General features: G+C 39.4%; 2 protein-coding genes across 3 annotated transcripts in view; one reads left to right on the forward strand and one right to left on the reverse strand.

Annotated features, from left to right (window-relative positions):
* Positions 1-27,216, forward strand: part of RGS4 (regulator of G protein signaling 4) — a 205,050-nt gene that overhangs the window by 118,098 nt on the left and 59,736 nt on the right. The window lies entirely within an intron of this gene.
* Positions 3-27,216, reverse strand: part of RGS21 (regulator of G protein signaling 21) — a 37,620-nt gene continuing 10,406 nt past the window's right edge. The window contains exon 4 of the mRNA XM_080406996.1: positions 3-26,870. Within this exon, the coding sequence (XP_080263122.1) occupies positions 26,667-26,870 (204 nt within the window). The 3' untranslated portion in view covers positions 3-26,666. The remainder of the gene's footprint in view (positions 26,871-27,216) is intronic.

Below are 27,216 nucleotides of genomic sequence, written 5' to 3' on the forward strand. Positions count from 1 at the left end.
TTTTAATACATATGACCATTTCCTTTTAACTTTGAAATTAATTTGAACACATGAAAATTCAGTGTGCAAACCAAGATAACCACATCTGGAGGGAAGGTTTCATATAAGCAGCAGGAAACAGAACCTGCTGAGTTTCAAGACGATAGCAGTTTTGCTGTTAACTGCTGAGTTTTTTAATGCTGGTCTGAGTTACTCTGAAAGCAGACTTTTCATCTTTTCAGTCTTTAGAGTGTAAGATACTTGTAGAAACACATGTAGATATGTATGTGTATATATAACTTTGTTATCTCTAATATCCCTTTCCATGAAAGAGCAGAATGATTCTTTTCTTTCCATACATGATATATAACATCAGAATGTTTGCAGCAGATCTGATGAAAACATAGCTGCTAGGAAACATTTGTAGTTCTTTACCTATGTTTTAGTATTAGTATTACTTAAAAACAGTTTTGCACCTTCCAAGTCTTCTCAAACACAGTTTATTCTTGTTTTTCATTTAAACTTTGGCTGTCATGTTTAACACTCAAGTGATGTATTGAAACATGTTGTGCTCAGTGCAGACAGAAGCACCAAACCTAATATTGGTATTACAAATAGAAAATAAAATAGTAATATAACAGATTGTTATTCTGCATAGAAACACAGGTGTAATTTTCTTAGAATTGTGTAGAATCCGATTACACTCTTCAGTTTTACCATACATTCAGTTAATGTAGGAATATCCATAGCAAGTGAAGGAAATGGAAGGTGACTTAGATCTTGAAGTATGACTTTCTCATTTTTTCATGTTTGTTAATGCTCTTGAAATGCTAACCCTTGCTATATTTGTTTTTCTGAAAACTGCAGAATAGCCCACTCCACCTATCTACTCGAACTATTTACAACCATCACACGCCACCTCTGCTGCTCCTTCCTCCTCACGCTTCCCTTGCCCCAGCGTGGGGTCCCTCCCGTGGGAGACAGTTCTCCACAAACCTAACAGGAGTCCTTCCCATGGGCTGCGGTTCCTCACGTGCCGCTCCAGTGTGGGTCCCTCCCATGGGGTCCCAAGCGCTGCCAGCCAACCTGCCCCAGCACGGGCTGCCCACAGGTCACGGCTCCTTCGGGCACCCCCTGCCCCGGCAGGGCTGCAGGTGCCGTCTGCTCCTCTGGGCTCCACGGGCTGGTGGCACAGCCTGCCTCACCACGGGCTTCCCATGGGCTGCAGGGGAATCTCTGCTCTCACCTGGAGCTGCTCCTGCCTCCTGCCCTGCCCTGGGGGGCTGCAGGGCTGTGGCTCTCACATAGTCTCACTCCTCTCTTACTGGTGCAGATTTTTTATTTTTTTTTTTTATTTCCTTCTTAACGTGCTATCCAAGAGGCACACCATCGCTGATTACTTGGCCCTGGCCAGCAGTGGGTCTGTCTCAGAGCTGGCTGGCATCAGCTCCATTGGGCATGGGCAAAGCTTCTGGCATCTTCCCACAGATGCCACCTCTGTAGCCCCCCATGCTACCAAAACCTTGCCATGCAAACCCATTACAGACCAAAATAAGTAAAGACAACAATTCAGGAAATAAGAATGCTAACTGCTGAGCTGAATAATATAAATAACAGCATTCACCTGCACTAGAAGGACACAGATATAGTAGATTATTGATCAAATTTATCCTGTCATTGGAAAATGGCAGGTATTTTCCTACTTTATGTAGTACTTCCTCTAGTGAATTGCCACATCATGCACTTATTTTTCAGCTGATTATTGGTTATGAATAATTTTTTTAAATTGGTTCTCATGGGAAAACATTTCCCATTGTAATGATTTTGCTTGGTTACATTTTGCTTAGGATCTTGAATGGGGCAGATTCTTCCTCACAAAAACAAACACTGCTGCTTTGAAAATTACAAAGTAAGGATGTCTTATTACTGCTGGGGGGGGGGGTGGGGGGGCGGAATGTGTAAAATGACATTGTTGGACATGGCTGCTCTAACTTTGGCCATCAAGGATGGTATAAGGAGAATATACTAAACGGAAAGCTACAGTGAGCCTTGATTAAAGGTTAATACATCCTTACTGTATGCTCATGTTTCATGCAAATCAACCTCCAAAGTCAGGTCCTCATAGAAGAGAGAGACCTACCAACATTTACTTGCGTCATTTGAAGTTCAGAATACTCTTTGCATACTGTTCTCTTTTTTTAACTTGTTTCAGTTTCCTATTGTAGTGAGATTTGTTTTTTACAAGCCAACCTCTTGGATTCCTCTTACGTCCATTGAATAACCAGCACCACTTTCACTTGTCATCTGGTTTAGTCTCACTGTGTGTTGCTATGGAACACTCCAAATATTAGGGAGCTGCAGTACAACAGAGCCCAAGGCTGCATGTGGTTTCCAGTCACAGAGCAGAACAACTGGAAAAATATGATCTCTGAACCCAAGAGACTATCACCGACCTCAAAACATTACACCACACAGAATTTATGTTTTACAAAGCTTATGGTTGTATTATCAAGTGAGGATGCTGTTTACCTGATCTATCAGTTGACAGGCTCTGTTCGAGACCAGACACGTTTTCAGACTATTCTGCTATTTCTGCAAATGTCATTTCTGTGAATTTTGCTTTCTCGCTTTCACTGGCTCATACTCACACCTGTTTCCTTTTTGCCTAACTTTTATTACACTTTGTGTTCATAAAGAAGTGAGAGCACTTGCAATCTAAAAGAATCTGTTTAAGGATTTCTTCTCTGAAGACAGCCACAAGACAACTGAGTACTGTATCTGCTTTGTGCATTTTCAAGAAATGAAGTGAGGGCTAATGCTAAGACAAACAAGCAAATAACCTAATTATCTAAAAAAAAAATGTATGTATCACCCCGGACCTGTAATTTATCTGGGTTTTTTTCCCCCTTATAGTCATTAACTCTTGCTTTTCATCTTTCTTTCTTTGTGTGAAGCATCTCTGTCAGTGCCAGAGCGACTGTTCAGCTCAGCCTTTTTATTGTGAACTTCAAGGTGGCAGGATGCAGGCCTGTGCCTGGGGTCACGGTAGCAGGTGACTGGAACAAAGGAGGTAAGAAAGAAAGAAAGAAAGAATAAAGGAATAAAAAGGGTGAGAGGGCACTTTTCCCATACAACCTGCAGCTGTGCTGTGGAATGAGTCCGAGCCCTGTACTTTCTCAGGTCAGTAGGCTTTAGTGAGATGAGGAAGAAGCTGTTGCATTCATTTTCTCCCTAAACTTGATAGCAGAGTTTAGCTTGACATTTCCTCGTGTTCACAGAAGCTTTCCATGAAAATAACAAAGCCAGGCCAGCACTGTCCCAAAGCAGAACTTGCCAAGGGTATTGAAAGCGAGGTTGTAGAAACAAATGACTCCATTTTAAACTTCTCTGTCTTTTGAGGGTGGTTTGTTACCACACATGTGCTCAAGGAATGATACAGAAAACCCAGCCTTGCACAGACCTATTTGTCCTAGATAATACCGAAGCTGTAAGGCATTCCTCTCTCCTTTTTCACGTGATCTGAAGCACGGTGCTTGATTCTTAAAACACCTGAACCCCTTGTGGCCACCAGTGCCTCTGTAGCTGCTATCCCTGGGGGCTGGCAAAAGGAAACCGCTTCAGAACGAGTGGTTTTCCGCTGTCTATGCAATGTTTATCAGCCTTTGTCAGAAGGTAACAGATTCCTTTTACAATAGCCAGCAGGATGCGGTAGGCAGGAGCTTACCTGAGCTTTAGGACAAACCCAAGCCGTGATTCTTTGCAGTAAACTTGGAAATCTGTCAGTTACACAAAGCACCTGCATAGCACTATCTTGCTGATTCATATTTTCCTTCTCTACTTCCTTCTATATAAATGAGCCCGACTGCCCTTGTATCTCTGTTTATTAAGCCAGCTTATTAAATTTAATTAGCCAGCTTATTGCAGAATATTTTTAGCAGGGGAGGCAGGTGATAGGAAGTTTTATGGAGCATTCACAGAACTGCAGGATGCTCTATAATTACAAGTAAGCGACTGTTACGAGCTCACCTCAACAGTGAAAAGCACTGAACTTTCTTTCAAAAGCAGATAAAAGGAAGTCACTTGGCCATGAGCTCTAAGAAGTCTGTGCTGCTGCTAGAGTAACATTAGGAAGTTTGTTCATAATTCTTAGTAAACAGACTTGGAATTTTTCAGTATACATTTTCATTAGAAAATTCTAATTTAAAAACATTACTTCATAGAATTGCACCTATATTAATGAGAAAATTCTCTCAATGTAATTTTTTAAGTTGTAAGAAATTTTCTGGTTCATTATCAAAGTTGCAGCTCAGTCAATGGCCTCTCACTCCAGACTCACCACAGACCTCTGCAAGGTTTCTCCTCACGCTCCTGCTCTGCTTGATGCTTTTAATTTTCTAGCTGTTTCCTATCAGTTGTTCTGGGAAAAGCCTCTCGTGTCTTTTTTTTTTTTTTTTTTTATTCCATTAACAATGCAGATATGTACATTACAAGCACACATCCCCCTTCTCATGTGTGGGTTTCCCTATTTGCATACACCCGTTGTTGGAGTTGTGGGTGCCCCAGCTTTACATGTATGCCTGCTCCTCCCTACACCTCCATGTGCTGGTGAAAAAACCACCAAGGTCACACACAGACACCCAAGTGCAGGTCTCTGCTGCTGCACCCTGCGCTGTCGCTGCCACAGCTGAGGGCAGGCTGCTTCCGACGCCCACGGGGAGGATGCTCTGCCTGGCCTTGGCAGAGGTGACGCTGTCAGTGGAGGGATGTTGGTGTCAACTAGGTTTTGACTGCTGCTGTTTGCACTCAAAGATCTCTTTCCTCCCAGTAACAAATTTTAATGCTGTTTTTTTCAGGATGATGACTTCTTTGTTTCAAAAATCTGGTTGTAATTCCCTAGTTCCTGTTGAACCTGGCTGATGGTAGTGGGTTTTCTCTTTAATGTAGTCAATTTTGGGCAAATACCATGCAAACATTCTTGTTTTAACATGCTATCCAGAATATTTTCCAAGGGTGGGCCATGCAGACACCCCAGCAAAGAACACTGAATAATATCACGTTTGTCCTTGAGTAGAATGAGAAAGTACTTGGAAGCTATTTTGCAGAGAAGGCAGAATGGCACCCTCGGAGACTTGCTACATTAATAAACTTTCCTGATTACAGAGGATAAGTTCACTAAGTACTTGTGCACAGTAAAGAATTTCAGAAGCCAGTGCAGAGATAACATGCTTTTTTGTTAAACTCCTTGCCACACTGGTACGGCCATGTAGTTTTAGCTCAAAGCACGAGCACAAGAAAGCTGCAAACATCTGTGAGAGAAGAGGTAAATTTACTGTTTGACTGCCTCTATTGTCACAAAACCGGGGACACAGGCTGTGGTCCAGCACTATCAGGCATAGTGGTAACCACTGCTGTTAGCACGCTTGCATAAGTAAAGGTGGATGTATGAACTTCTTCTGATCTTTCTCCATCATGGTCATGGGTAGTCCTGGGTCCTCAGGGTCTGGGAATAACAGGAGTTATTTTCAGCACTGGATAGCCGGAGGAGGGGCGGAAAGTACTGGCTAGCCATAAACAGTTCATGTAATTTATTTAACATAGAGTTCTGGTTAGCTGTTGACAATTTGATGTATATTTTACGTAACAGAGAAAGGAAAACTTTTTTGTTTGTTTGTTCTTAAGGATAACTTAGTGAAATATTCAGGGAAACATAGCAAAGAGGTTTGGACGTTATGTCTGGGCATATTGTTCTTAAATGTCAATACATACCAATCTACATTTGCAATGCAAAAAAGGTAGCTTGTGAATTCCTGGAACAACTGCTGACATGGTAATGTGGGATGCTCCTAGTGTGATACTACAGGTTTAAAATAATAAAACAAACCAAGCAAAGAAAGAAACAAACAAAAAACCCAAACAAATATCAAAATGCTAGATAATCTTTGGGTCTTGGACCTGCAAATGTTGAACCCAGCCGCTTTTTGGTTGAGTTTCTCCCTAAATTGCAAAATCTTTGACATTTTGTGAAGAAACAAGTATCCAGAAGTGGAGGTTCTTGCCCAAACAGGATTGTAGATTGTGCACATAGTGCTAGTCTCAAACTGGCTGCGCTTTGTGGGTCCCCTTGTCACACATGAAGCTGCAATATCAGATCAGATCCCATCCTGTTTTCAAAAAAGATTTTGTTAAATGCTTTGCGTAGCCCTAAAATTTATTGACTCTTTGGAATGTTTTTTTACATTAAACATTAACAAAACTAAAAGGACCTGAGCCTACTTACAGAAATCTGCAGATAGATGCTTGCCAACCTTTGCAAAACATCATCATATGATATTTGACTTTGTCTAGTTACAGTTGTTAGCAGAAGTGTTGAAGGACGTTACTTGCCCCTTGTAAGATGAGGGTTTGATCCTAACTGGCACTTTTTAGCATGGAATAGCCTCTGAGATCTGGTAACGTGCTCTCTAACATGTGAATTTTATTCCTCCTTTATACTTCTGCTTTTTTTTTTTTTTGCTTTGTCATAGAGTTGTCTGCTGTTCCTGTTGCTTCTCCTTTGACCTACAGAAGTTGAGTTCACTCTCCTATCAGTTCAACTAGAGGCAGCCAGGCACCTGACTAGTTGTCAAAGCAGATTCAAAGGCACTTGTAATTGGTGAAAATATGGAGACATTAAAGAGGAAAGCACATCAGCTTGCCACCTTGAAACAATGACAGGAATTTGAACTTGTGTATTTCAAATTCACATACATTTTGTCTGGTTTTATTTGGCTTATAAGTACTATGCTACGGATAAAGTTTCATTGTATCAGATAGACACAATTTAAGTTCTGAAGTACACACTGAATGTATGATACTAGAGTATTAGATAGGTAGATATGCAGCTCAGTGTTTCAATGGATCTTAATCTGTATGTTGGTCACATCAGCAGTATTTACTGCTACAGTGGTGAGAACGGTAAGCAGCTGAACAGGAGAAGGAAGCAGATGAAATGTTAGGGACAAAAATAGCTGAGAAGTCATGTCAGAGTGATTGGAAGATAGAGCATGGGGGGGGTTTTTTGGTGTTAAAGGATGTAAAAAACGAAGGCAGTTTCCCACCACCGAAAAGTGGTGATCTATTTAAACAAGTTTCGTTGCCAGCCATGTCAGGGGTCTTGTGGTTATGGGATGACACTTAAGCAAACCGGGTCTAATTTGTGGCTCTGCTATGGATTTCCTGTGTGAGTTAGAGCAAAACTTCGTCTTTCTGGGTTCATATGTCACCCAAGCATGGGTGTCTGCTCCTCTTGAGATATAGTCGGGTATCTGCAAGTCTGGTCAGCACTGGCAAGTATGACACAGGACCTGTGGGAGCCCTGTGGTCTTCTGAGGTGATGAATGAAGATCAGGTGACACATGAGGGGATGTCAGATGGCATTATATCACTGTGTGTGGTCAACTGACTTGAATCATCTATCTTTTTTGACACCTGTAAAATGAAGGAAGGAGGAGTTGCTTCTTGCTCCATTTAATTTCTGTCCTCACTGAGATTGTAAAATTAGCTTTCCAGAGGCTCTATATGATATAAAGAGACTGTGTGACCATAACATTCCAGCACTTTTCCTGAGCATTCACAAAAATAATTCAGTTGCTTAAGTAATAGCAGACAGACAAAACAAGCCTGCCAACCCTGTTACTGAGGTTTGAAAGACAGAATAGTGAGGTTACGTCTGAGAAAAATTGAATGTAGAGTAGTAGGGTGTGAACATGGGCTGTCACTTTATTCACTTAAAGGGGAGATTTTTTTTATTTAAGTTCTTTAATAAGTAACAATTTAAGCTTTATTAGTAGCATGAAAGGAAATCCATTTTACTTTTTCTTCTAATTTAGTCACCATTTCCATCCCTGGTCAGTACAATGAGAAGTTTTGTCCTGTTTCCATCTGCTTTAGACACTGGAAGGCACCAGTGCTGTGCTCTGCCTTTCACCATCATTGAATGCCTCTTCTGCGAACCACGGAGAAACCTTCCCACCTTCAGTCTGGGCTATGGTGAGCAAATGGAGCCCTAGATCTTGTAAAGGATCTGCAAGGAAGGCAGAACCTATCATCATTCAAACACATGCACAAAAATGTAGAAAGTGCACCTGCTTTAGCCACTGTAAGTAAGTGGCAAGAACTGAAGTTAAAAAAAAGCATTTCTACAGGATTTAGCAAATGTGCTGTCGGTAGTAGAACAACATAGATCCAAGAATAAGGAGAAAACGTAAAACGAACCTTGGAACAGTTTCATGTCAGTAAAGACTAATTTTGAGTTTTATTATCAGAATGTCAGGTTTTCTGTATTTCATGTAGTCCTGAGCTGGATTGCTGGTCTTTACAGGGGAGTTTTGTTCAGTTTAGGTGTCCAGCATGGGACAGGAAGGGTGAACTGAAAAGGTTATTACTCCAACCTAATGGGGATCTGAAGTGGATTGGTAAGTTTTATGAAGCTGTCAAAGGTACTTGGCCTGGGTTTGATTGGATTTTTTTAGGTGGTTTGTTCATAGTCAAAGCGCACGGATTTTTGGCAGCTTCAGGCAGACTGACCCTGCACCACAATTAACAATGGATAAGCTTATCTTTCTTTTGGGGAATACCTTTTAAAATGTGGGTTTTCTTTTTGCTTTATTGCTCCTTAGACAATTAAAACCAGAAAAGTATATTTTTTCTTGTTTCCTTTTCTACAGCTTTATATATGTATATAACAGGACTGCATTTACTGTCCTCCTTATTTACACTTCACTGAAGAGGTGAGTGTAAGACTATGCTTCCCCCATACTCTTACCATGTCCCATCATTAAAATAGAGTATCAGATAGGTCCTGAATGTCTTCTTGCCTACGCAGCTTTTTTTTTTTTTCTTCTTGTTTTAATCTCACCATGAGATTACAAATATCGAGAGAAATGAGTAACACAAGTCCCGACTGATTAGTCAATCTTTTAAAACGGAAGCAGAAGACTTCCACCCAGAACCACACTACAGAGGAGACCAAACATAAAAAAGGAAATTGAGGACAAGTAGTCTGAAAAACTGCGTTCGAGACATATGTCCCACGTAACCACATGCTCTTGCCAGACAGACCCAAATCTGGTCTTACGCACTGTCTCCTCAATATGAATAAATTAATATATTTAATAGATCCTCATTACATCTTTTGGGACTGCTTTTTCCAATCACACTATATGTAATTTTCTAAAAAGAAAAGCATATTCTTCTGTTTACTTATAGTGTGATGGGTTGTAGTTCGTGCCAGGTATTATCAATCAGACTGCGTATTTTCAGTATGTGTAATCCAGTTTTAATGAAAATACTATTCCCTGACTTTAACAAATATTACCACAGTTAATCCTGAGAAAAAATACTCTGGTGTATGTTAAAGACCTGGTCAAATGAATTGTCAAATGAATTTTTAACTCAGTTATTCTAGCATTTGGATCTAAGGATGACATAAATTTTAAGCCTGACATTGAAAGAAACATTTTCAATATATTTAAATGACATTTTTTTAAAATGCATCCATTGTTTTTATTATTGTATTAGAAGCCCAAGATAAATCATGTAATCTTGATTTATGAACACAAAAGGTAGCATATAAAAGAAGACATAACTGATCAGTTCTTAGTTTAAACTTTTATAATTCCCATTTAAAATTATTTGTACGTGACATTTAATTTTGCAGTGAGATGTAATGAGATAAGGTACATTTTGAGATACCATACAAATCAACAATTTCAAGGAAAAGAGAAATAGGAGAAACTGCATACGCTGCAGTACCAGTTCTTGGACTTGAAAGTTAATGCCTCCCTCCTAAGATTCTCCTGTCTCCCTCCCCACAGAAATATTGTAAAGGTTAAAAACTAGATTTTCAGAAAGGTTAAAAACTAGATTTTCACCAAGTCACCAAAGCCTTGGATTTTCTGTCCTTTCTCCCTAGTATAATATCTGCCATGTACCAAACTTCTGTGCTACCTAGGGAAGGGTAATAAAGCATTTCCTTCGTGCACAGCTGCACATGCAGGCTTGCAGAAGCACCCGTGAGCACTTACCTCTGGTAACACAAATGTCTAAGAAAAGAGAAAAGTTGGTTGGGATACTCAACTGATATGGGTTTTAATCTTACTAATATGTCTATAGACACTATTAAGTTTACTAACTTTTGCCTTGAACAAGATTACACGAAAGCTTAAAGAGAATGTCAACCAGTCATTGTAGCTGTTTGTTTGGGTTTTGTTTTTTTTAATTAGGCATGATGGGGACAAGGCTGTCCTGGTTAATAGAGCTATGACTCCATTTGTAAACGAACTTGAAATTATGTATAAGCATTCATATGCATTCCCTTCCATATTAAATGCACCCTAACCTGGCTTTATACAGTTGTATTTAAAACCCATAGTTTAATTTCTCACCTCAGATAATAAGGGAAAGAGAGATTTTATCTCTAACAAATGAAATACCTTGGTAATATGACTTTGTTTTGTTCCTATAGTTGTTCAGCTCTCAGGCCTCCAACTGACTTCACTGGGATCTGCAAAACTGTAACTCTAGAAATGCTCCTTAATCAAGTTCATTAATCATTAGTGCGATTGCCAAGTTCTTACAAATCCTGCTGACAATGAAACAACATAACTGCCAGAAGCTTAAGACTGTTTCTAGCTGTGAATAGCAACTAGTATGTATCGTAGAATAAATGTTAACAGCCAGGGTGTTCTGCCTTTTCTCTTTTTGAGCATTATTTGATGAATGTTCATCTGCTCAGCTTGCATTCAAAAAGATTTACTGATGGGAAAAGACGTAACAGGCGCAATCCTACAGTTTCATGTACCCCATGAATAGCAATAAAATAATTGATTCTGCTGATTCTGAAATCCATGTGAGTAGTTACAAGGTTCATAAGTTTTATAGTAGGCCCTACAGTAATTCTAGATGTTAGATCACAGAGGTAATGATAAGATTGTAAAAGGCTTAAAAAATACTTGCAAAAGAAATTAATACAATAGATTCAGAGGTTTTAAACCTCCTAAAGACCTTGATGATCTAGTTTGATCTGCTGCAAAATAAGGGCTTTAGAATCGTGTGCGAGTAAAACATTCTTTAGAATGCTATCCGGTTTCGATTTAAAGTCTCAGTGTAAGTCTAACATGTCTTAGCGTGGTGTTGGCCTTAAACAGCATGTCTCGTTATAGTTGGGACTTGTCTTGCTTTTGTATTTTTATTTCGATTACAGGCTGTGATGAAGTCATTTGTTGATTTGTTCCTTGACAAATTAATCAGGTTAAATTTCTTTGTTCTTTTACTAGTAAGGAGACTGCTTGACCCCAGCCCTCATTCTTTTTATATGCCCGTTACATTTTAAAATGGTAGTTTTAAAATACGGAAATCAAAATTAGGTATGAGGGCGTATTTATGGTCTACTTTGTATGTGGCGACATTAATACCTCTCTATGAATAATCAAAATACAAAACTGAACTTCCTAATCACATTTGTAATGCAGAAAAATATGTATGTGTGTAGATAATATATTTTTTTAATATAATACAGATTTTTTGTTACGGTCTCTTGGTATCCTCTCACTATGGGTAATGTGTAAGCAGTGCCTGAATTAGAAAAAAATGCAGTTTTGTACATGAAGGGCAGGAATACCTTTCCATTTTTTAATTCTGCAGACCTCTTTTCAAAGGAAACTGCAGTTCAAATACCTGCAGCACATGCGTACGCTGGTCGCTGTTTGGAGACGGTCCCATTCTTTTTTCAGTATTTGGAGATTCTACAGGGCAGCGCGTGTTTTTCAAAAACATTTTTAACAAACTGAAAATGCCTTATTGATATTTTTTTCAAAAAGGACACTTTTTCTTATATGCCGAAGTTGAAAATAAGACTTCTCAGTTTTCCCTAGTCCTTTAAATAAGAAATCCCTTGTCCTGATTTTTAAGGCACATAGTGCAGGCTTTTGTTAGTTTGTGATGGGGGAATCACATAAATGTTGTCATTCCTTGATGATAAAAGTGTCATAAAATCTTGTGGAATATGAAGTCGTGGAAGGACAGCTATGATCAGAAATGATCGCATGCATTTTGAACCATTCCCCATCTGAAGAACCAGAGAATGTGAGGAGCTGCCTAAATATAGGCACTGTAGGTACCCTAAAATATTGAAGGTATAGGGCTGTCAGCTATGGCACTGAGCCTGCAGCGCTCTGCCCTTCTGAAATAGCAGGGGCAGGTAGGATCCCATTCAGCATGTAAAATAGCACCAAATGTTTATATTTAAAAATTTAGATCTCTCCCCGGATTTTTTGGTCATCAAAATAGGGGGTGATGGTCACTGTATTTTTAATCTGAGATTGAGCCTTGAGATCAGTACTCTGCGTCTTTACTGTTGTTATTCTACAGTTCTGGCTGAATCTGAGCACTCGATACTGTTCCTGTTTGGAAGCCTTTGCCCAGTGGTATCTGAAGACTGAACAGGCTCTTTTATCAGAGCAGAAAAGCAGATCAAATTCTCTGTATATATAAAGCCTTGCTGTCCCCTGCTGGTAACTAATGTAAACTCTAATTTTTTGAAACACCTTTTTACAGTCTCCTCTGAGCCCGCATTCCTGCGAGCTGCTGTTCTTTTTGTCCCTTGGAACCTCGGTAAAGTGTTTGTGTTTGTCTGATTTTTGCGCCTGTGCTTGAGTGATCTGGGTCATTAAGGCAGAGTCCTCAAATCCAGTGGTTCCACCAGTGCCTGCTTCTGTGTGTAACTGGGTAAACAGGACTGAACCCAGGTTCTACTCCTGGATGATCTATTCTTGATAAAGAGTGAAATTACCAAATTTGTGTCACCGGGAAATGAAGTCTAGTTATGTTGTCTTCTGCCTGCCTGAGCACCTTGCACAGTAACCCTGTTAGCTTTCAGCCGACTGACGCAGCCGGACGGAGCTGTGGTCCTCCTGGCTGTGTGAAGCGGGTGACTGAGCAGAGGCTGGTTCTATTCACCGTTGACAAACAGCGCCCGGTGCCCCTGAACCGCCCAGTGCCCCTGAACCACGCGCCGCTTCTGCTCTTCCGTGTCTCGCCAGAGGTCTGTGGGCAGTGGGAGGGAGAAAGCATGAAACGTAAGGGTTGTGGGTGTAAGAAACGGAGTCTTACATAAGGGCGAGGTGGTAGGTGGCAGCAGGGCAAGACTTTGTGGTGTTGAGAGTAGCAGAAAAGTTTCCGTAGGGAAAGCAGGCTTCCAGTGTTCTCACCACAACTTGTTAAAAAGATGCCATTGCAAATGCCATAGCTAGACTTTTACTTCAGTCTAAGAAGGGGATGTCTTTGAGCAGGAAAGGGGATTGTGTACCAGGCAGGGTCAGGGTGGGCAATTCAGGAGTGTCAAGGAGGGGAACCCAGCGGGCTGACTTGGGCAGGTATGTCGGCAGATGCTTTCTGTGCAAGTCACTGCCACCTTTCTGTTTTATGAGGCAGCCCTTAAACCCTGCGGCTATGGAAATATCACATCTATACATCTATATATAGATGAAGAGGCTCAGCTGTGGGCCAGGGTGCTACCTCCATTCTCCCACAAGTCAGACAAACCAAAAAAAGCATCTAAGGCCATCGAGTCCACCCCCACGCTGAGTAGCATTTACCCTTTTGTGGGTAGAAGGGGCAGGCAGCGGATCACATCATCGGAACTTCAAAGACCAAAATAACCCAAATTAAGAAAAAAGGGGGGCGGAAGTGGGGACAAATGGTCTGGGGTAAAAAAAAAAAAAAAAAAAAAAAAAAAGTTAGTAGGAACTTCACTGTAGAAGAACTGAAACTACTGCTTTTATAGAAGAACCCACACCAGTCAGACAGACACCCCTTAGTCACAAGATAAGCAGCATCTGGAGTGAGGGGGACTGGAGATATGTGTACTGTGCTCTGCATGCACTTCATATGTCCCAACTTAGCCTGTAAATCACTGGTTATTTGAGACAGAGAGAGGGGAAATGTGGTGGTGATGAACAAAATAAATTATTTTTTCTTTCCTCTCCAACCTTGTCCTGAGAAAATTTCCTGAACACCTTTTTGAAACATATTTTCTTTAGAAAATCTGGGGGTTTGCTCAGAAGTTTCTATCAGAAAGCTTTTGTTGACAAATCCTGCCCAGATTTAATCACCTGACATGCAGAAACAGGGGTTTGCAGGCCATTCGTTTTTATATTGATTGCAAGTTCTGAACTTGAAAGGATCCTGCATACAAAGCTGAGGAATGAGGTACGAGTAAGTTGAGAGCAAAAATGTTCAGTTACAGGTGCACCTGCTGAAAGCCTGCTCCAGTTTGTGTGCGACCTTTCCATGCTCCATTTTGCCAATGGTTTGTGTGTGGCACTTTACAGCTTCCTTATCCAGTCCACTGGGGCAGCATTCAGCCTTTATTGTAGCAGAAAGAAAAAAAGAAAAAAAGCACAAGGAAGTATGTATACAGGGGCTCTGTCGGAGTTTGAAGACTCTCACTGAGCCTTCACGGTTTTCTATTCCAGTTCTGTGTATACGAGCAAGCACATACAACTTTGTGATCCTACCCTTACCACTAACCCTGTAACTGCAGGAGCACAAATGGAGGAAATGGAGTTTTCACCCATCTCCTTGCGTAAATCTAAACTGATTTCTAAGATGGTTTCAGAAGAAAGCTGTATTTCTGTTGCTGTTGTCCTTAAGCAGTCATGCCCATGTTTTCTCCTAATGTTCCTTCTCTTCCTCAGACTTCTTCACAGAGAGGCACTTGGCTTGCTGCTCACCAGCTGTGAGGTGAGCCTGTCTTTGAATAATTTCTGAGCTGGTCTCCTTCCTCAAGGAGATGACATGTGACATGGTCTCTCGCGAGCGTACAGCATAAAATGATAAATGGGAGTTTAGTGTGTTAAGGTTAAAGAAACTGTTTAAGAAACATTCCTTTAATTAGCTCTATATATCTTCCTTTTCTGCTTCTTATCATGAGTTATGACTTATTTAATTTAACATCAAGGCATGGGCTTATAGCTACCATAAATGATGTATATTTGCAGAGATTATTTAACAGGTTACAATCAACATTGCCTTATAGAGTATGCATGAGAATGGAAAACGAATGTCCCACGTACATAAGTGCCTACTTAGTGGAAAAACATTCTACTATAGTAACAGGCTGTGACACTCACTGGTAGCACAGTAGTGTGAGCTTTCAAATGGTAACCTTTAAAAATGTGTTAAGATTATTTATACAGGTCTATTATCTATTAAAAATCTATTAAAATTATATATATCTGTTAATAATTAAAATTGTTAAGAAAATAGTAAAAAGTAAAGTATGTATCTGATTTATCTATTAGAAACTGGTATCCATCAGACTGTTTCAGGAGAAGGTGGTTTTACCCCTGTGATCACCAGGCAGGCACTCTTTTGTGATCTTTTTTTAATCTGAGTGTGAGGTAGAGAAGTGGCACGGGTACTTGGGTGGAGAGATGAGAAAATGTGACAAGGAGATTTCTAAACAGAGAGTGTTCTTGCGAGGGTTTACATTTTCTGTTGCTTTATATGTTAGCCTTATGCTTTCTCTTCAGTTTGACGCAAATGTCTGATCTTTCGGCGTTTTTGTATTTCATTGTCAACCTTAGTCAGTATGTGCAATACACAATCCCAACACTTTTCCCTTTGGGCTTCAGCTGGAAACTAGAAGGCAGGGTGCTGGAGGAGAACTAGACCTCGCAGAGCCAAAAGGCCTTGGTTCAAATTGGCTTGTTTATGCCTGACTTCTGTGCCAGTTTTTAATCTTTTTTTTTTTACACTATGGTGATGCTTGTAGTTAGGGAATAACAGGAGCATGTATGAGTTCGAGCTGGAACATGGCAAGCTGCTTCAGATTTAAAGCATTCATTTGAAGAAACCCAGAGCTTCTTCTTACACACAATAAACAACCTGTTAACTACCATTTTCAAACAAGAGACACTCTCCTTCCTGCTCTGTGTTTTCAAATCAGTCAAAATGGTGAGAGATAAATCTGTACCTAAACTTCAACACCCTGAGAAGGACCTAAACCAAAGCACAAAGTCTAAACAGATGGTACATCTTGTTTAAGAGCAGAAACCTCATTTCCTGCGGTGATGTGGAAAGGAGGATGAAGATGGCTGTGGGAGAAGCAGACCAAAAGGTCTTTGAAACTTTCCTGTTTGTTATACTTTGGTGTCTCCAAAGAGATTAAAGCCCAGGAGAATACAGCGGGGCTAATTAGCCACTGGCCCAGCCAGGTCACCTAAAATAAATGCTTTTTCAGTCTGCTGTCTCCAGTCCACTTAGTGGTATCCGGATTTCTGGGGTTTTTTTTGCAAAAGCTGATCTTTACCATGGCAGCTCAGTTACACGCCTGTATGCCTTCCAGAGTTTTCCATGCCTTCCTCTAATCTTAACAATATGAGAGCAGAAGCTGCTGTCTTCCCAGCATCACCTCCCCGCACCTCTCACCAGCTCCCTTCGCTGGGCAGCTCTGTGAGACAACAGGGACAACCTGGGCTCCTCCGTGTCTCCTTGTTCCCTCTTGTGCTGCTGATGCCGGCCGGCTTCCAGCAACCTCCTGAGCTTGTGCCAGCAGCGATGTGGTTACAGGAGCTGTCAGCCAGCCCTACCTGGCAGATCTACCTGGTGGCTTCTCCCACCACTCTTCCTTAAAAAGAGGTTTGGGTTTGCTTCTGGAGCCCAGAGTTGGAAATGCTGTTGCTGACTTGTCAGCCTCAATGGAGGTGGGAAATTCTCTTGTTTGTGCCTTTTTGCTTCCCAACTTTGACAATAGTTGAGCACATGCATAACTACAGACTGAGAAGATTCAACAGGTGAGTTCTTGAGATATATATATATTTATAAAGTGATTTTCTAGTAGTGTTAGAACACCGATACCCAGCTTCCACTGAAATACATTTGACATTTACTTCAAATATCCTATAACTAAGACCCATAAATCCATAAAGTATTCGAATTGCTAGGAGGATGCAGGCAGTTCTGAATGTAGCTCAAACCCCAACCACAGCAAATGCTAGTTCTTCTAATTTCATTTTAAAAATAGTCATCCACAGTCGTAATGCCAACAGTGCTATCTAAAACACTGCCACAAGGTGGTACCAGAGTATTTTGTAAGATGTTGAAATCACTGTATGAAAACAACGCGTTTCTAAATATAGGTGTAATGTAAAATAGTTTTAGATGCAAAACATGCCTTCATTTTGAGGTAATGCCCCTCAGTGCTGCAGAGATACTCGGCAGAACTTTGAATCGCTCCTGTAAATGCAGAAGCAGTTGGGTCCATCCGTCTGCCAGAGCTGACTGATGTAACAGGACATTGACATTTATAATGTGCTTTCCTGCCCTAATTATTGAAGATAGATTGCTTAGGTGCTGGAGGTTAAGCAGATGAAATATTTTCCTAAATTACTGCCTAAAAAAGCAAATTCATCTTGATAGATAAGTTTTGAGTTTTCACCTCTCCTCCCACGTTGGCTGCTGCAACATTTTTCAGCTCTTCAGTAAGGGCAGTTGTGCCTGAATTGTATCAAGACATTTCCCTGAAAATACCAGCATACTTAGGGGTCAGAAAATCTGGGCAGTTTTGCTGTATGGGAATTGAGCACCAACTTTGGGTTCCGTGTCTGCTGTAGTGGTGGGGTCAACTTTGGGTTCAGCCTCCAGCTGAAGTGGACTACAGGCAGGAAAGAATAGTTTAGTGGTGAAGCCCGCCTGCTACGCCAGTGAGGATTTCTCCTCTGGTCCACTATCTATTTATTTTTCTAGTGAGTATCTAATCTCATGGGAATTCTGTCCTTTCCCTCAGGATAAGCAAGGAAAAATTCCTAACAAAGCCTCGATCTGTATCATGCAGTTGTAATCCCGTCGCTCAGGCTCCTTGAATCACACTCCGTCTTGTTTTTGTGCTGCTTTACCACACGTGGTTCACATCTCCTTGACTACACACTGTATTTACGCTTGCCTCTTTAATGTTTCTTCATAAATCAAACATCTGTTGCCTTAATTTCCCAGTCGCTGAATTGCTGCCGATTCACTAATATCTCTTGGGTAGACGAGTGCCTCCAATTACAAAATGCCAGTGTGAGAGCATTTTGGAGAGCAACAGTTCTCTGCGCTGTGAATACTGAGAGTATTTTGAAAGGAAATGAATCCTAAACAGTTCCAGATTGTAACATCCAAGATGTGTATTGAATTCTAGGACCGCTCTGGGACCAGTACAATCCACGTGCACTGCTTTCAGTGATTGAACCAAAGCTCGGTGGAATGGGTTGTCCTTAATGCAAGACCATGCCCCTGGAATTTGATTTCTATACTCCTCATTGTAGCCAAAGCCTAAAGGGACATTGTACAAACATTAACTGCTGGTTCAGATCTTTGAAGGGTGGTTTTGATAAGAGTTAATACATACATCTGAATAAACAAGCTCTTACACAAAGGTGCACAATGTCTTTCAACAGTATTGGTAGATATCACCTGCCCAATGGGCTGCATTTCGAGCTGTCTTCCCTTCAGTATATTAGATTAAAATTTATCAAGCCGACTTTCACTACATTCTTTCCTGCCATTATTCTGCTGCCTCTGTGCAGCTTCTCTGCAATTACATTGTACTGCCTCTTTTTTCGCTGCCTGCAGACTTCATTTGCATATGATTTTCCCTTGCTTTCATGTAATTGAAGAGCTTAAAGGAGATCTCTAATGGGCTGTAATTCCTTCTGTCATTTCTCTTTTTTCATTCAGACTGCCAAGAAAAGATCATTCCCAGGGATAATTTTAAATAAATGATTAACAAAAAGAAATAATGACCAAAGCACCAAAATAATATTGAAAGTTATTACAAAAATGAGATGTGAGATATAATTTTCTTAAAAAATGAAAACAGATAATTTTGTGGCATAGACTGCAATGCTTCTGTAAGCACTTTGGTAAGCACCAACTCATAGGAATTGTCTTGATGGACTTGAATTACCAATGCACAAAAACCTGTTTTCACAGAGGACAGCAAACTATGAATTAATTCATATTTCCATCCATTCAAAAGGAAACAAAGCAAACAAATCCCCCTTTGTTTAAGAAAGAAAAAAATATTTATTTTCATAATTATTAAATCTGTAGATACACTTGACCTAAAACTGCATTTTTAGGAGATAAAGTACTTCATGGTGGTAGGCATTCCTTTTTAGTAATTCACTCCACAGAAACTTGTGGAGATTTTTAGGGGACCAGATGAACATTTTTTAAAACTGGAATCCTCTGTTTGTGCCTCTCTTTACTATTCCTCCAATTCTAATTTCAGTTCAGAATACAGACTTATTACCTAGTCATGCATGGCAAAAAAAAAAAAGTTTTTATCCTAATAAAAGTGCTAGGACAAGCTCAGAAACTTAGCATTAAAAAACAACTGCAACCAGCAAGCATATTTTTAAAATATCCAATTTTCCTGTTTTAAAATCTACACAAAAATGCAGTGTGTTTCTGGTAACAGAATTTAGCTCCATTTTGATACGTCACTGTCACTGCAGAGACATCTACATAACGTGAGAGAATAACTGGAAAATGGCATAAGTATTAGAATGTATGAAGTATGATTCTTGGATTTATTTTAATTATTCCTGTGTCAGAATACAGAATTTCCAATACCAACTCACAATCAAAAGTGAAAAACGTTTTGAGGCTGTGAAAGGTGTCAGTATTAAAGAGTCTGTCTAGTCTGGAATATATCGCACTTACCATTTGACATGAAAAGACATCATGTCACAAACCCCCTTTGATGCCATTTAACAAGCTATGTTTTTCATTTTAGTCTCTGAAAAGGCTCAGCTCTGGTGGGAAATACAATAAACACCAGGGCTTTTGACTACTGCCATTTTAACCCATTACGACAGGCAAAGTGATTGCATTTAGATCAAAATCCAGTCCATTTGTTCTGGAAATTAAATTCAAATCAATTTGAAACTATTCATATTGTATCGTTGCTGGTGGTGCTTCAAGGCAAGTGGTAGCACTGTACAAAGTTAGAACGAGCTTGAAGCAAGAGAAGTCCCTTCGTGGTGAGGAGCTTGGCTGAAAGACCAGGTAGACTGAGTGCAGAACTTATCAAAATATTAGTGATACAAGAAGTTATGTCGTTGTCTCAGTCCATGGCATTTTATCTGGTGCCTCCTAGCTTATGTAGTGTCGCTTTACAGCGTCAAGAACATTTGCTGAATTTGCCTACGTATCTCCTCTATTGAATGGAATGCTTTAAATAACAAACTAGTTCAACCTTTCAAAGGAGCTTCCCCTGTTACATCATGTGAAGAATTAGCTTTCTTGAGTTTGCAATACTTGTACTTCTTTACATTCTTTATCTTTTATCTATTTAGAAGCAAATGCCCCTTGAGCCCTGGGTGCCGGGTATTTGCTGAGAGGTTAGGGCCAGAAATATCAATCACTAGAGCAGAATTACTATTAATAACAGTATTTATGTGTGGTGGTAGTTTAAAGTCTAGGCACTCCACAGCCTGTAGTTAACATAGCACAGTTATTCTATATTTCAGAGGGAGGAAAAGGTTATATATTTTTTAAAAGTGGATTTTTTGCCACTGGAATTTGGTGAAGGATTGAAAGGTGAATACAGTGCAGCTCACTGAAGGAGCTTCAGCCCAGGGATGATGAACCAGGGTGGGAGCCTGAGCTGGGTCATCTCTCTGTACCCTGCCTTGCTGTGTTCCCCATGCTGTGCAGGCATGCAGGTGTTGCTGCCAACACAGATAAGAATAAGAAGGTTTTATCCAAAATACTAAACCATACATCTTCATGATTTCTTCTCTTCCTGCTCTCTTCTCTCTGTTAAAACACAATATTTAGAAGAAAGCGTAATACATTGAAATTATTCCAGACACACAACTTATTTAAGGATTTTTTTTCTTTTTCCTTTCTTTTCTGGTTTATGAGCTTCGAAGTTATGACCGCCCTATTAGGAAAAAACTGTTTTCCTTGACTTTTTACTGAGGACATGCTTTTGTTTGCCTTTCCAGGACTGTTATGCATAGTAGGGAAACTATTCATCGAACTAAAAATAACCTACATGCAAACCTAAATGGAAACAGATATGGATTGAGAGAGAAATCCAGCTCTGCTCATTTTATATGCAAATAACTAAACCTATGCAATATAGAAAGAAAAAAATTCAAGGAAATGTCTCATTGAGGACAGAGAAAAGATAACATCACAGCTAGAAACTATAGCAACAATATAAAATAAAGAAGGCAGGGAATCATTTGCTCTAGTATAGTCTCATTTTTCTCACTAAAGATCAAAGCATCCAGGGCCACATCTGAAATGGGTAAGAATACATTGAGTCTAGTTTCCAAGGCCTAACGTTATAGAAGTTGAAAAGCTGGGAAAAAATGGAAAAAGAAACTTTTCTGGGAGGTAGTTTTTCCCCCTTGTTTTTCAGTACAGTGAAAGGCAGGCAGCATGCTTCATTTTTCAGACCTATAATGTGCCTTGAAGTTCCACCAGCAATACAAAGTGTAATTATGATTCACATACAAAGATTTCAGTAATTTAATCTAACTGACCTTTCTTTGCAAAAGCCAAGCTATATACGGTAGGTTTCCCTTCCTTAGACGCTGCAGTAAAGTCCAGATGTAGCAGGGAGTCTTTCTGGTAAAAAAACAAACCAGCTGGTTTTAGCCTTTAGTCTTCAAAACTTTTAGATATTTTATATTTCTAGTTCAGACACTGAACTGTATTATCTTGCATCTGATCTAACCGAGGTGAGCAGGGGCTCTCACTGGCTCACATGCCTTCGCTCACACGATTCCACACAAGTTGGAGCATTCCTGAAGGTGCGCGGTATAGAGGGAAGATACAAATCAAAAATGTAATGAGCCAGCTCTGACGCGCATATTCACGTTTGGATGAGTTGCAGCATTGTTAAAGCTGTGACGGCCTCTTTTCCATGACTGAATTTAATTTCAAAAGCTGTATCCTCTAAAACAGCTGAACTGGGTCAAGAGGAGAACCTCCCATAGACATGTCCTCAAGAGGAAGACCTTCATACACAGAAAATAAAGCTAGTTTAAGAATGGCACTGTTGCTGCCATGGCTGGAGAGAGCCGAGGGAGGAGAGCATGAGCAGGGTGTCGGTGTGCCGTGGGGACAGGTCTCGGGTCTGACATCCATCCAAATGCCTTAGCAAAGCCCTGCAGTGAAAGCTGTGAACGGATAATCCGCTTTGACAGGTCTGTTAGCAGAGACAAATGCTGTACCATACCTACTTGGGTACTTGAACAAAAGTGTTATCTGGTACGGGTTGATGGGCACACGACCCCTCCCAGATCATGCAGGTTCTTAGCATGACGGTTGTCTTATCTAGCAGCAGGCACTGCTTAAGGGGTTCTGTGTTCTGAACTTTTTTCTTTGGGTCGAGATCAAAACAAAGGTCTAGGAGGTTCTTGTGCAAAGCCTGTGATTATGCGTGTCTGTTCAAGTACATTTTTGCATTATGGTGCTAGCAGAGAATTTTCTGACAAAACAGAAAATACAGGGTCCTTGTCTCCACCGTTCACAGAAGTGTGCTGAATTTAGCAAACCTGTGACAAGACATAGGTACGGGGCTCACAAAGTCCTGTCTGCCTATTAATTGGGATCCTGTGTTTCAGAACAATACTAATATCAGTCCTGTGTGGAGGACTAATTATGCATTTGTCATACTTAAGTATAGGCTTATTATTTTTGTATTTATATCTTGTATAGATATATATAATATATTGGAGAATCTTTTGTTTATTATATTATTGTGCCTTTAGTTTTAATTCTAGGACAGTCCCATCATGATGTGTGCATGATGGATCTGATGGGGCCTGTGAGTCTAGATGCTGTTGGTACTGTGTGCAGGAATTGAGATTTTTTTATTATTATTATTATTATTTTTTAAAGAAATGTTGTGATCACTTTGCATTTATTTCTACCATTTTCTATTTGGCAGTATTTTTTTAAATCTACCTTTTTGTGCTGAAATAGATCGAATTTTTATATATAATTCTCAACATAATAATAATAATAATAATAATAATTCTCAGAATTAAGATTTTTGCCTGACTTGGACTTGTAAACAGAGGAGGGGAAAAACCCAAATAGCCATTTTGTAGTTTTCAGTGAAAGCAAGCGGGAGGCTTGGAGTGCAAACTTAGTTTCTAATGTAACTTTTTACAAGTGTTTTCTGTTTAGCTACAACAGCATTTTCTTTCTTTTTTTATTAGGGGCTAGCAAAAAAACATCACACCAAAAACTCCTTAAAAATTTAACCATAACTTCTGTAAGGTAATTATTGAATGTGTAATATTCGGTGTTAACAATGCTGTAGCCTTCTTTTCCCATCATAACCTGGAGCTGTTAATAGGATAAATAATTCCAGTGATGTGTTAGTGCCCAAGGTCCCACAGGAACAGGTAATGTACAAACTTACAAGATTTTTTTCTCTCCACAAAATTTTTATCCAGGTTTTTCAAACTTTAGTGGCTTTGACAATGAAGGTATTACTCTGACGTTAAGTGGCTTTGCCCTGGATTGCCCTGAAGCCTGAACATAGATCCTGCCTTCCTGGAGTGTCTGCACACTCCCCAGATATTAAAGGGCATAAATATATTACATTTTAATGGAAGATGGAGGTAATGTCTCCGTTTCATAACTGCTGCACAACAGATTCTACAATTGGGCCAAGCTCATGCTGGAAGTCCTTGGTAAAGCTTTGGGATTTTGTCAAATTCAGTCTAAATCTTCTAAATCACGTTTTGGTGCCTAGCCTTTTCGTATGTCAAATTATCAGAGTTCGGCTGCTAGGCTGTGACCTCTTTTAGGTGGTGTAGAAGTCTGAAGAATCAGTTTTAGACCTAGAAAATAAAGAGCAATATAGACTACTGGCTCCCATCTTTCACAACTGGGTGTTTTCAGATGCTTTCTAAAACAGTTCTTTAATAAAGCTTTAATAATATGTTATATTATAGAATTTTTCACAAATTTAGTTTTTAAATTCCCAAACACTTCAATATGCTGTAGATTCTGTTTTATTGCATATGATATAGCCAGATAGTTCTCTTACGGTTGTAAAAATTAGTTCTGAATGTGCATCCAATTATATTGGATATACATGAATTTATAGTGAAATTTATTTAAAGTTTGCAAGGTTTCATCTCATATTTAAGCATCTGAGGCAGATTAATAAAAATGTTAAATGGCTTGGCCAACAACAAAACTTTAATTGCTTTGTTAGCTAATTAAAACTAGTGCTATTTTAATTAGTTAGTTATGAAAAGATTAGTACTGTTACTTTACATTTGTGTCTCCGATAATCCCTAGAAGTGCCATTACTGTACATTTCTCTCAAAACATTCTAAATTAATAGAAAAAGTTTTTATACTATTCATGATGCTTTATTATGCAATTATTTAAGTGAATTTCAAATGCTAAAATGTTAAGAATGATTGCTCTTTTGACAGTAACTACGCTGTTGATCATAGAGAATCAGCCAGACATCATGTGGACATGATGCTTCCTGCTGTTGGTTTTATATAGCTATTGAAATAATAACATGCATTATTTTTGCAAGTTTTACTATTTTTGTGTATATTTTTAGCTTCTGTTTATGCTGTGCTTTCAAACAGTCTTGTTTTAGAGAGCCCTGACATCCATCTTTCTACCACTTTCTAGTTCTGTTTCTGAACGGGGTGAAGGCAGAAGTGTGTGAGTTTTAGAGGAGCACAGAGAGAGTTGTGAGATTTCATGAGCACACATCTGAGGTCCCAAACGATTGGTAGAGCAGAATTTTTTGGCTTTCTACTTGCCTTGCTAAGAAAGGTGATGTGATCCCACTTCTTCCTACATGCTGGAATTTTGTCTTCTGAAAACGAGAATTGGATTTGTAAGAAGGGAAAATTACTTGCTACGTTTTTGAGTAAACAATATAATTTCTGCGGTTCTGACTGATGTCTTTACTGTGACTTTAACCAGCAGAAATCCCCTGGTGTAGAAAGGATACCAAGGCTGGGCTGCTTGCAGAAGTTGCAATTTTCCACTGAAGTATCATTGCAAAATTAATAGTAGCTGTGGGACTGCAAAACAAACCCACATCCTCCTTGTAGTTCAGCCTCAGCGATCATGCTAGTTTCTCTGTTTAACCACTACTACTGGGGAAGAAAGAAAAGAAATACAGACATGAAGAAGTAAAACTAGGTGATAGAAAAGATGATGGGTATCAAGAACTAGATAGGTATGTTACACCCTACTTACCTACCTACCTATATAAGCTGTGACAGGATTTTAACTGAAGTGCATAATCAAAGGCAGGATATTGGGGCTTTCAGACCCCTTAAATAACCTTTATTTCTAAATTAATTAGTTCCTTAATGTAGTTTTATAAAATAGAAAGGGTCTTTTGCATAGAGGTTGTGATGGTGTCTAGAAGGCATGAACAGAGTTCCAAACAGGGAGAGATTCCTGGAGGTTTAAGGCAGCTCAAAAACAAAAGAATCAAAAGGATTGATTTCATGTCAAATGTAAGATTTTTCTTCTTTTTTTTTTCCCAAAACTCTTATTGCTGTCTGTTGTGTTTAGAATTCTTTTCCATAGTGAAGATTCTTCCTGTCCAATCTGGTTTAAAAATTTTTGGTTTTCAATACTATGTTACAGCTCCTTCCCTCACCTAAATATATGCAATAAATCCTCTAATAGCAATGAACAAGATCAGTGTGTGTATTTGGAGACACCTGAACCTACCATATCTTGCTTATTTGAAAAATAACACCATGACCAAACCCTGATTTACATGCTTACTTGCCCAATACCGTTTCTCTGATGCCTACTTTTCTGCTTATCTGTATTTCATTGAGAAATGGTGACAGTTATTGACATTACTTCTTCACGAGTGCATGGGGACAGTAACACTGAAACATTTGGAAAAGCAAAGAAAATGAATTATCAATTGAAAATGTACAAAGGAAGATTTACTTAGTGTTTTCCAAAATGCCTAGGCAATTAATAAATGAGACTTTTCAATACAAATTTAAAACAGATTCAAACTAAATAAACACAAAGAAAATTTAAGAGAGTCGTGTTGCAGACAGCTGTATTATGAAACATTCATTTGCTCTGAATGCCAGGAACATTTGTTATAAAGCAGCTGCCTGTTTGTTAAATATGATCATAGTGTGTTATCTACATTTCTACTTCTGTTTTGAGTTGGTAAAATACATGTTTAAAAGAGGATGTTAAGGTTTTTTACAAACTACAAATAAGATGGTTAATGAATGAGTAAATGTATTCAAGTCCCCTGAAGGAATTTATTTTCCAGGCCATATTCCTAAAGGAAAATCAACAGCAAACCAGAAAACCAAAACTTTGTGCTTAAAAACGTGACAACAGTGTAACAAATAAAGCAAACACTGGAAAAATTATCAGTGGCAAGCTATTGAAAAGGTATCTCAAATGTCTTAGCATATTCTGGCCTGTTTCTTGACTATTTCTCCACTCTTATTAGAAAGTATCAAGTGCATATCATACTCAAAAACCCGTTGGCAAAGGCAAATTCTTAGCTCTGGTTGTACAATCACTTTAAAAAAATAGTATCTGTACGGAGTTGCAATGGGAGACATTTACAAATTCATAATTCTTCATGTATTTTCTCACAAAAATGGGAGCCATCTCTTCTGATTTCCATTCTGTTGCTTCTTTACTAGTTCCTTGTACACTTCTGACCTTAGAAACCTGGGAAAAGAGTCCTTTGCCATGAGACTATAGACTAACCTCTGAGCGTCATCAAAGCAGCTGAGGGTGGGCTCAGAGATGTTCTGAGAGATGTGGTTTTTGGTGTGGAAGTCAATATTAATCTGTGGGAAGAAAGGAGATGTAAAACCAAAATGAGTTTGTTTGGAAATCTGAGGTCTGTCCGTGTACAGGTCACAGCCTGTATTTGAATGTCTTCCCAAATAACCTGGCTGATGCAAATAAGCAGGAAGGTCATCCCTTCATTTTCTAGCATACTGAATTCTTGACTTCATTTGGCTATTAAAAAGATAGCATCACTGAAAAAAAGAAGATAAAAACTGTCCTTCGATGATCTCATCTTTTTGCCAAGCCAAATCCTATGAAGCAGCGATTACCAAAGACTAAATTAGAGATGAAGGTAGTCGGCATCCTCTTAGGTTTTGGCCTTAGGTATTTTGTAAGGACTTT

Source organism: Falco punctatus (assembly GCF_963210335.1).
Source record: "Falco punctatus genome assembly, chromosome: 11".
Classification (NCBI taxonomy): Eukaryota; Metazoa; Chordata; class Aves; order Falconiformes; family Falconidae; genus Falco; species Falco punctatus.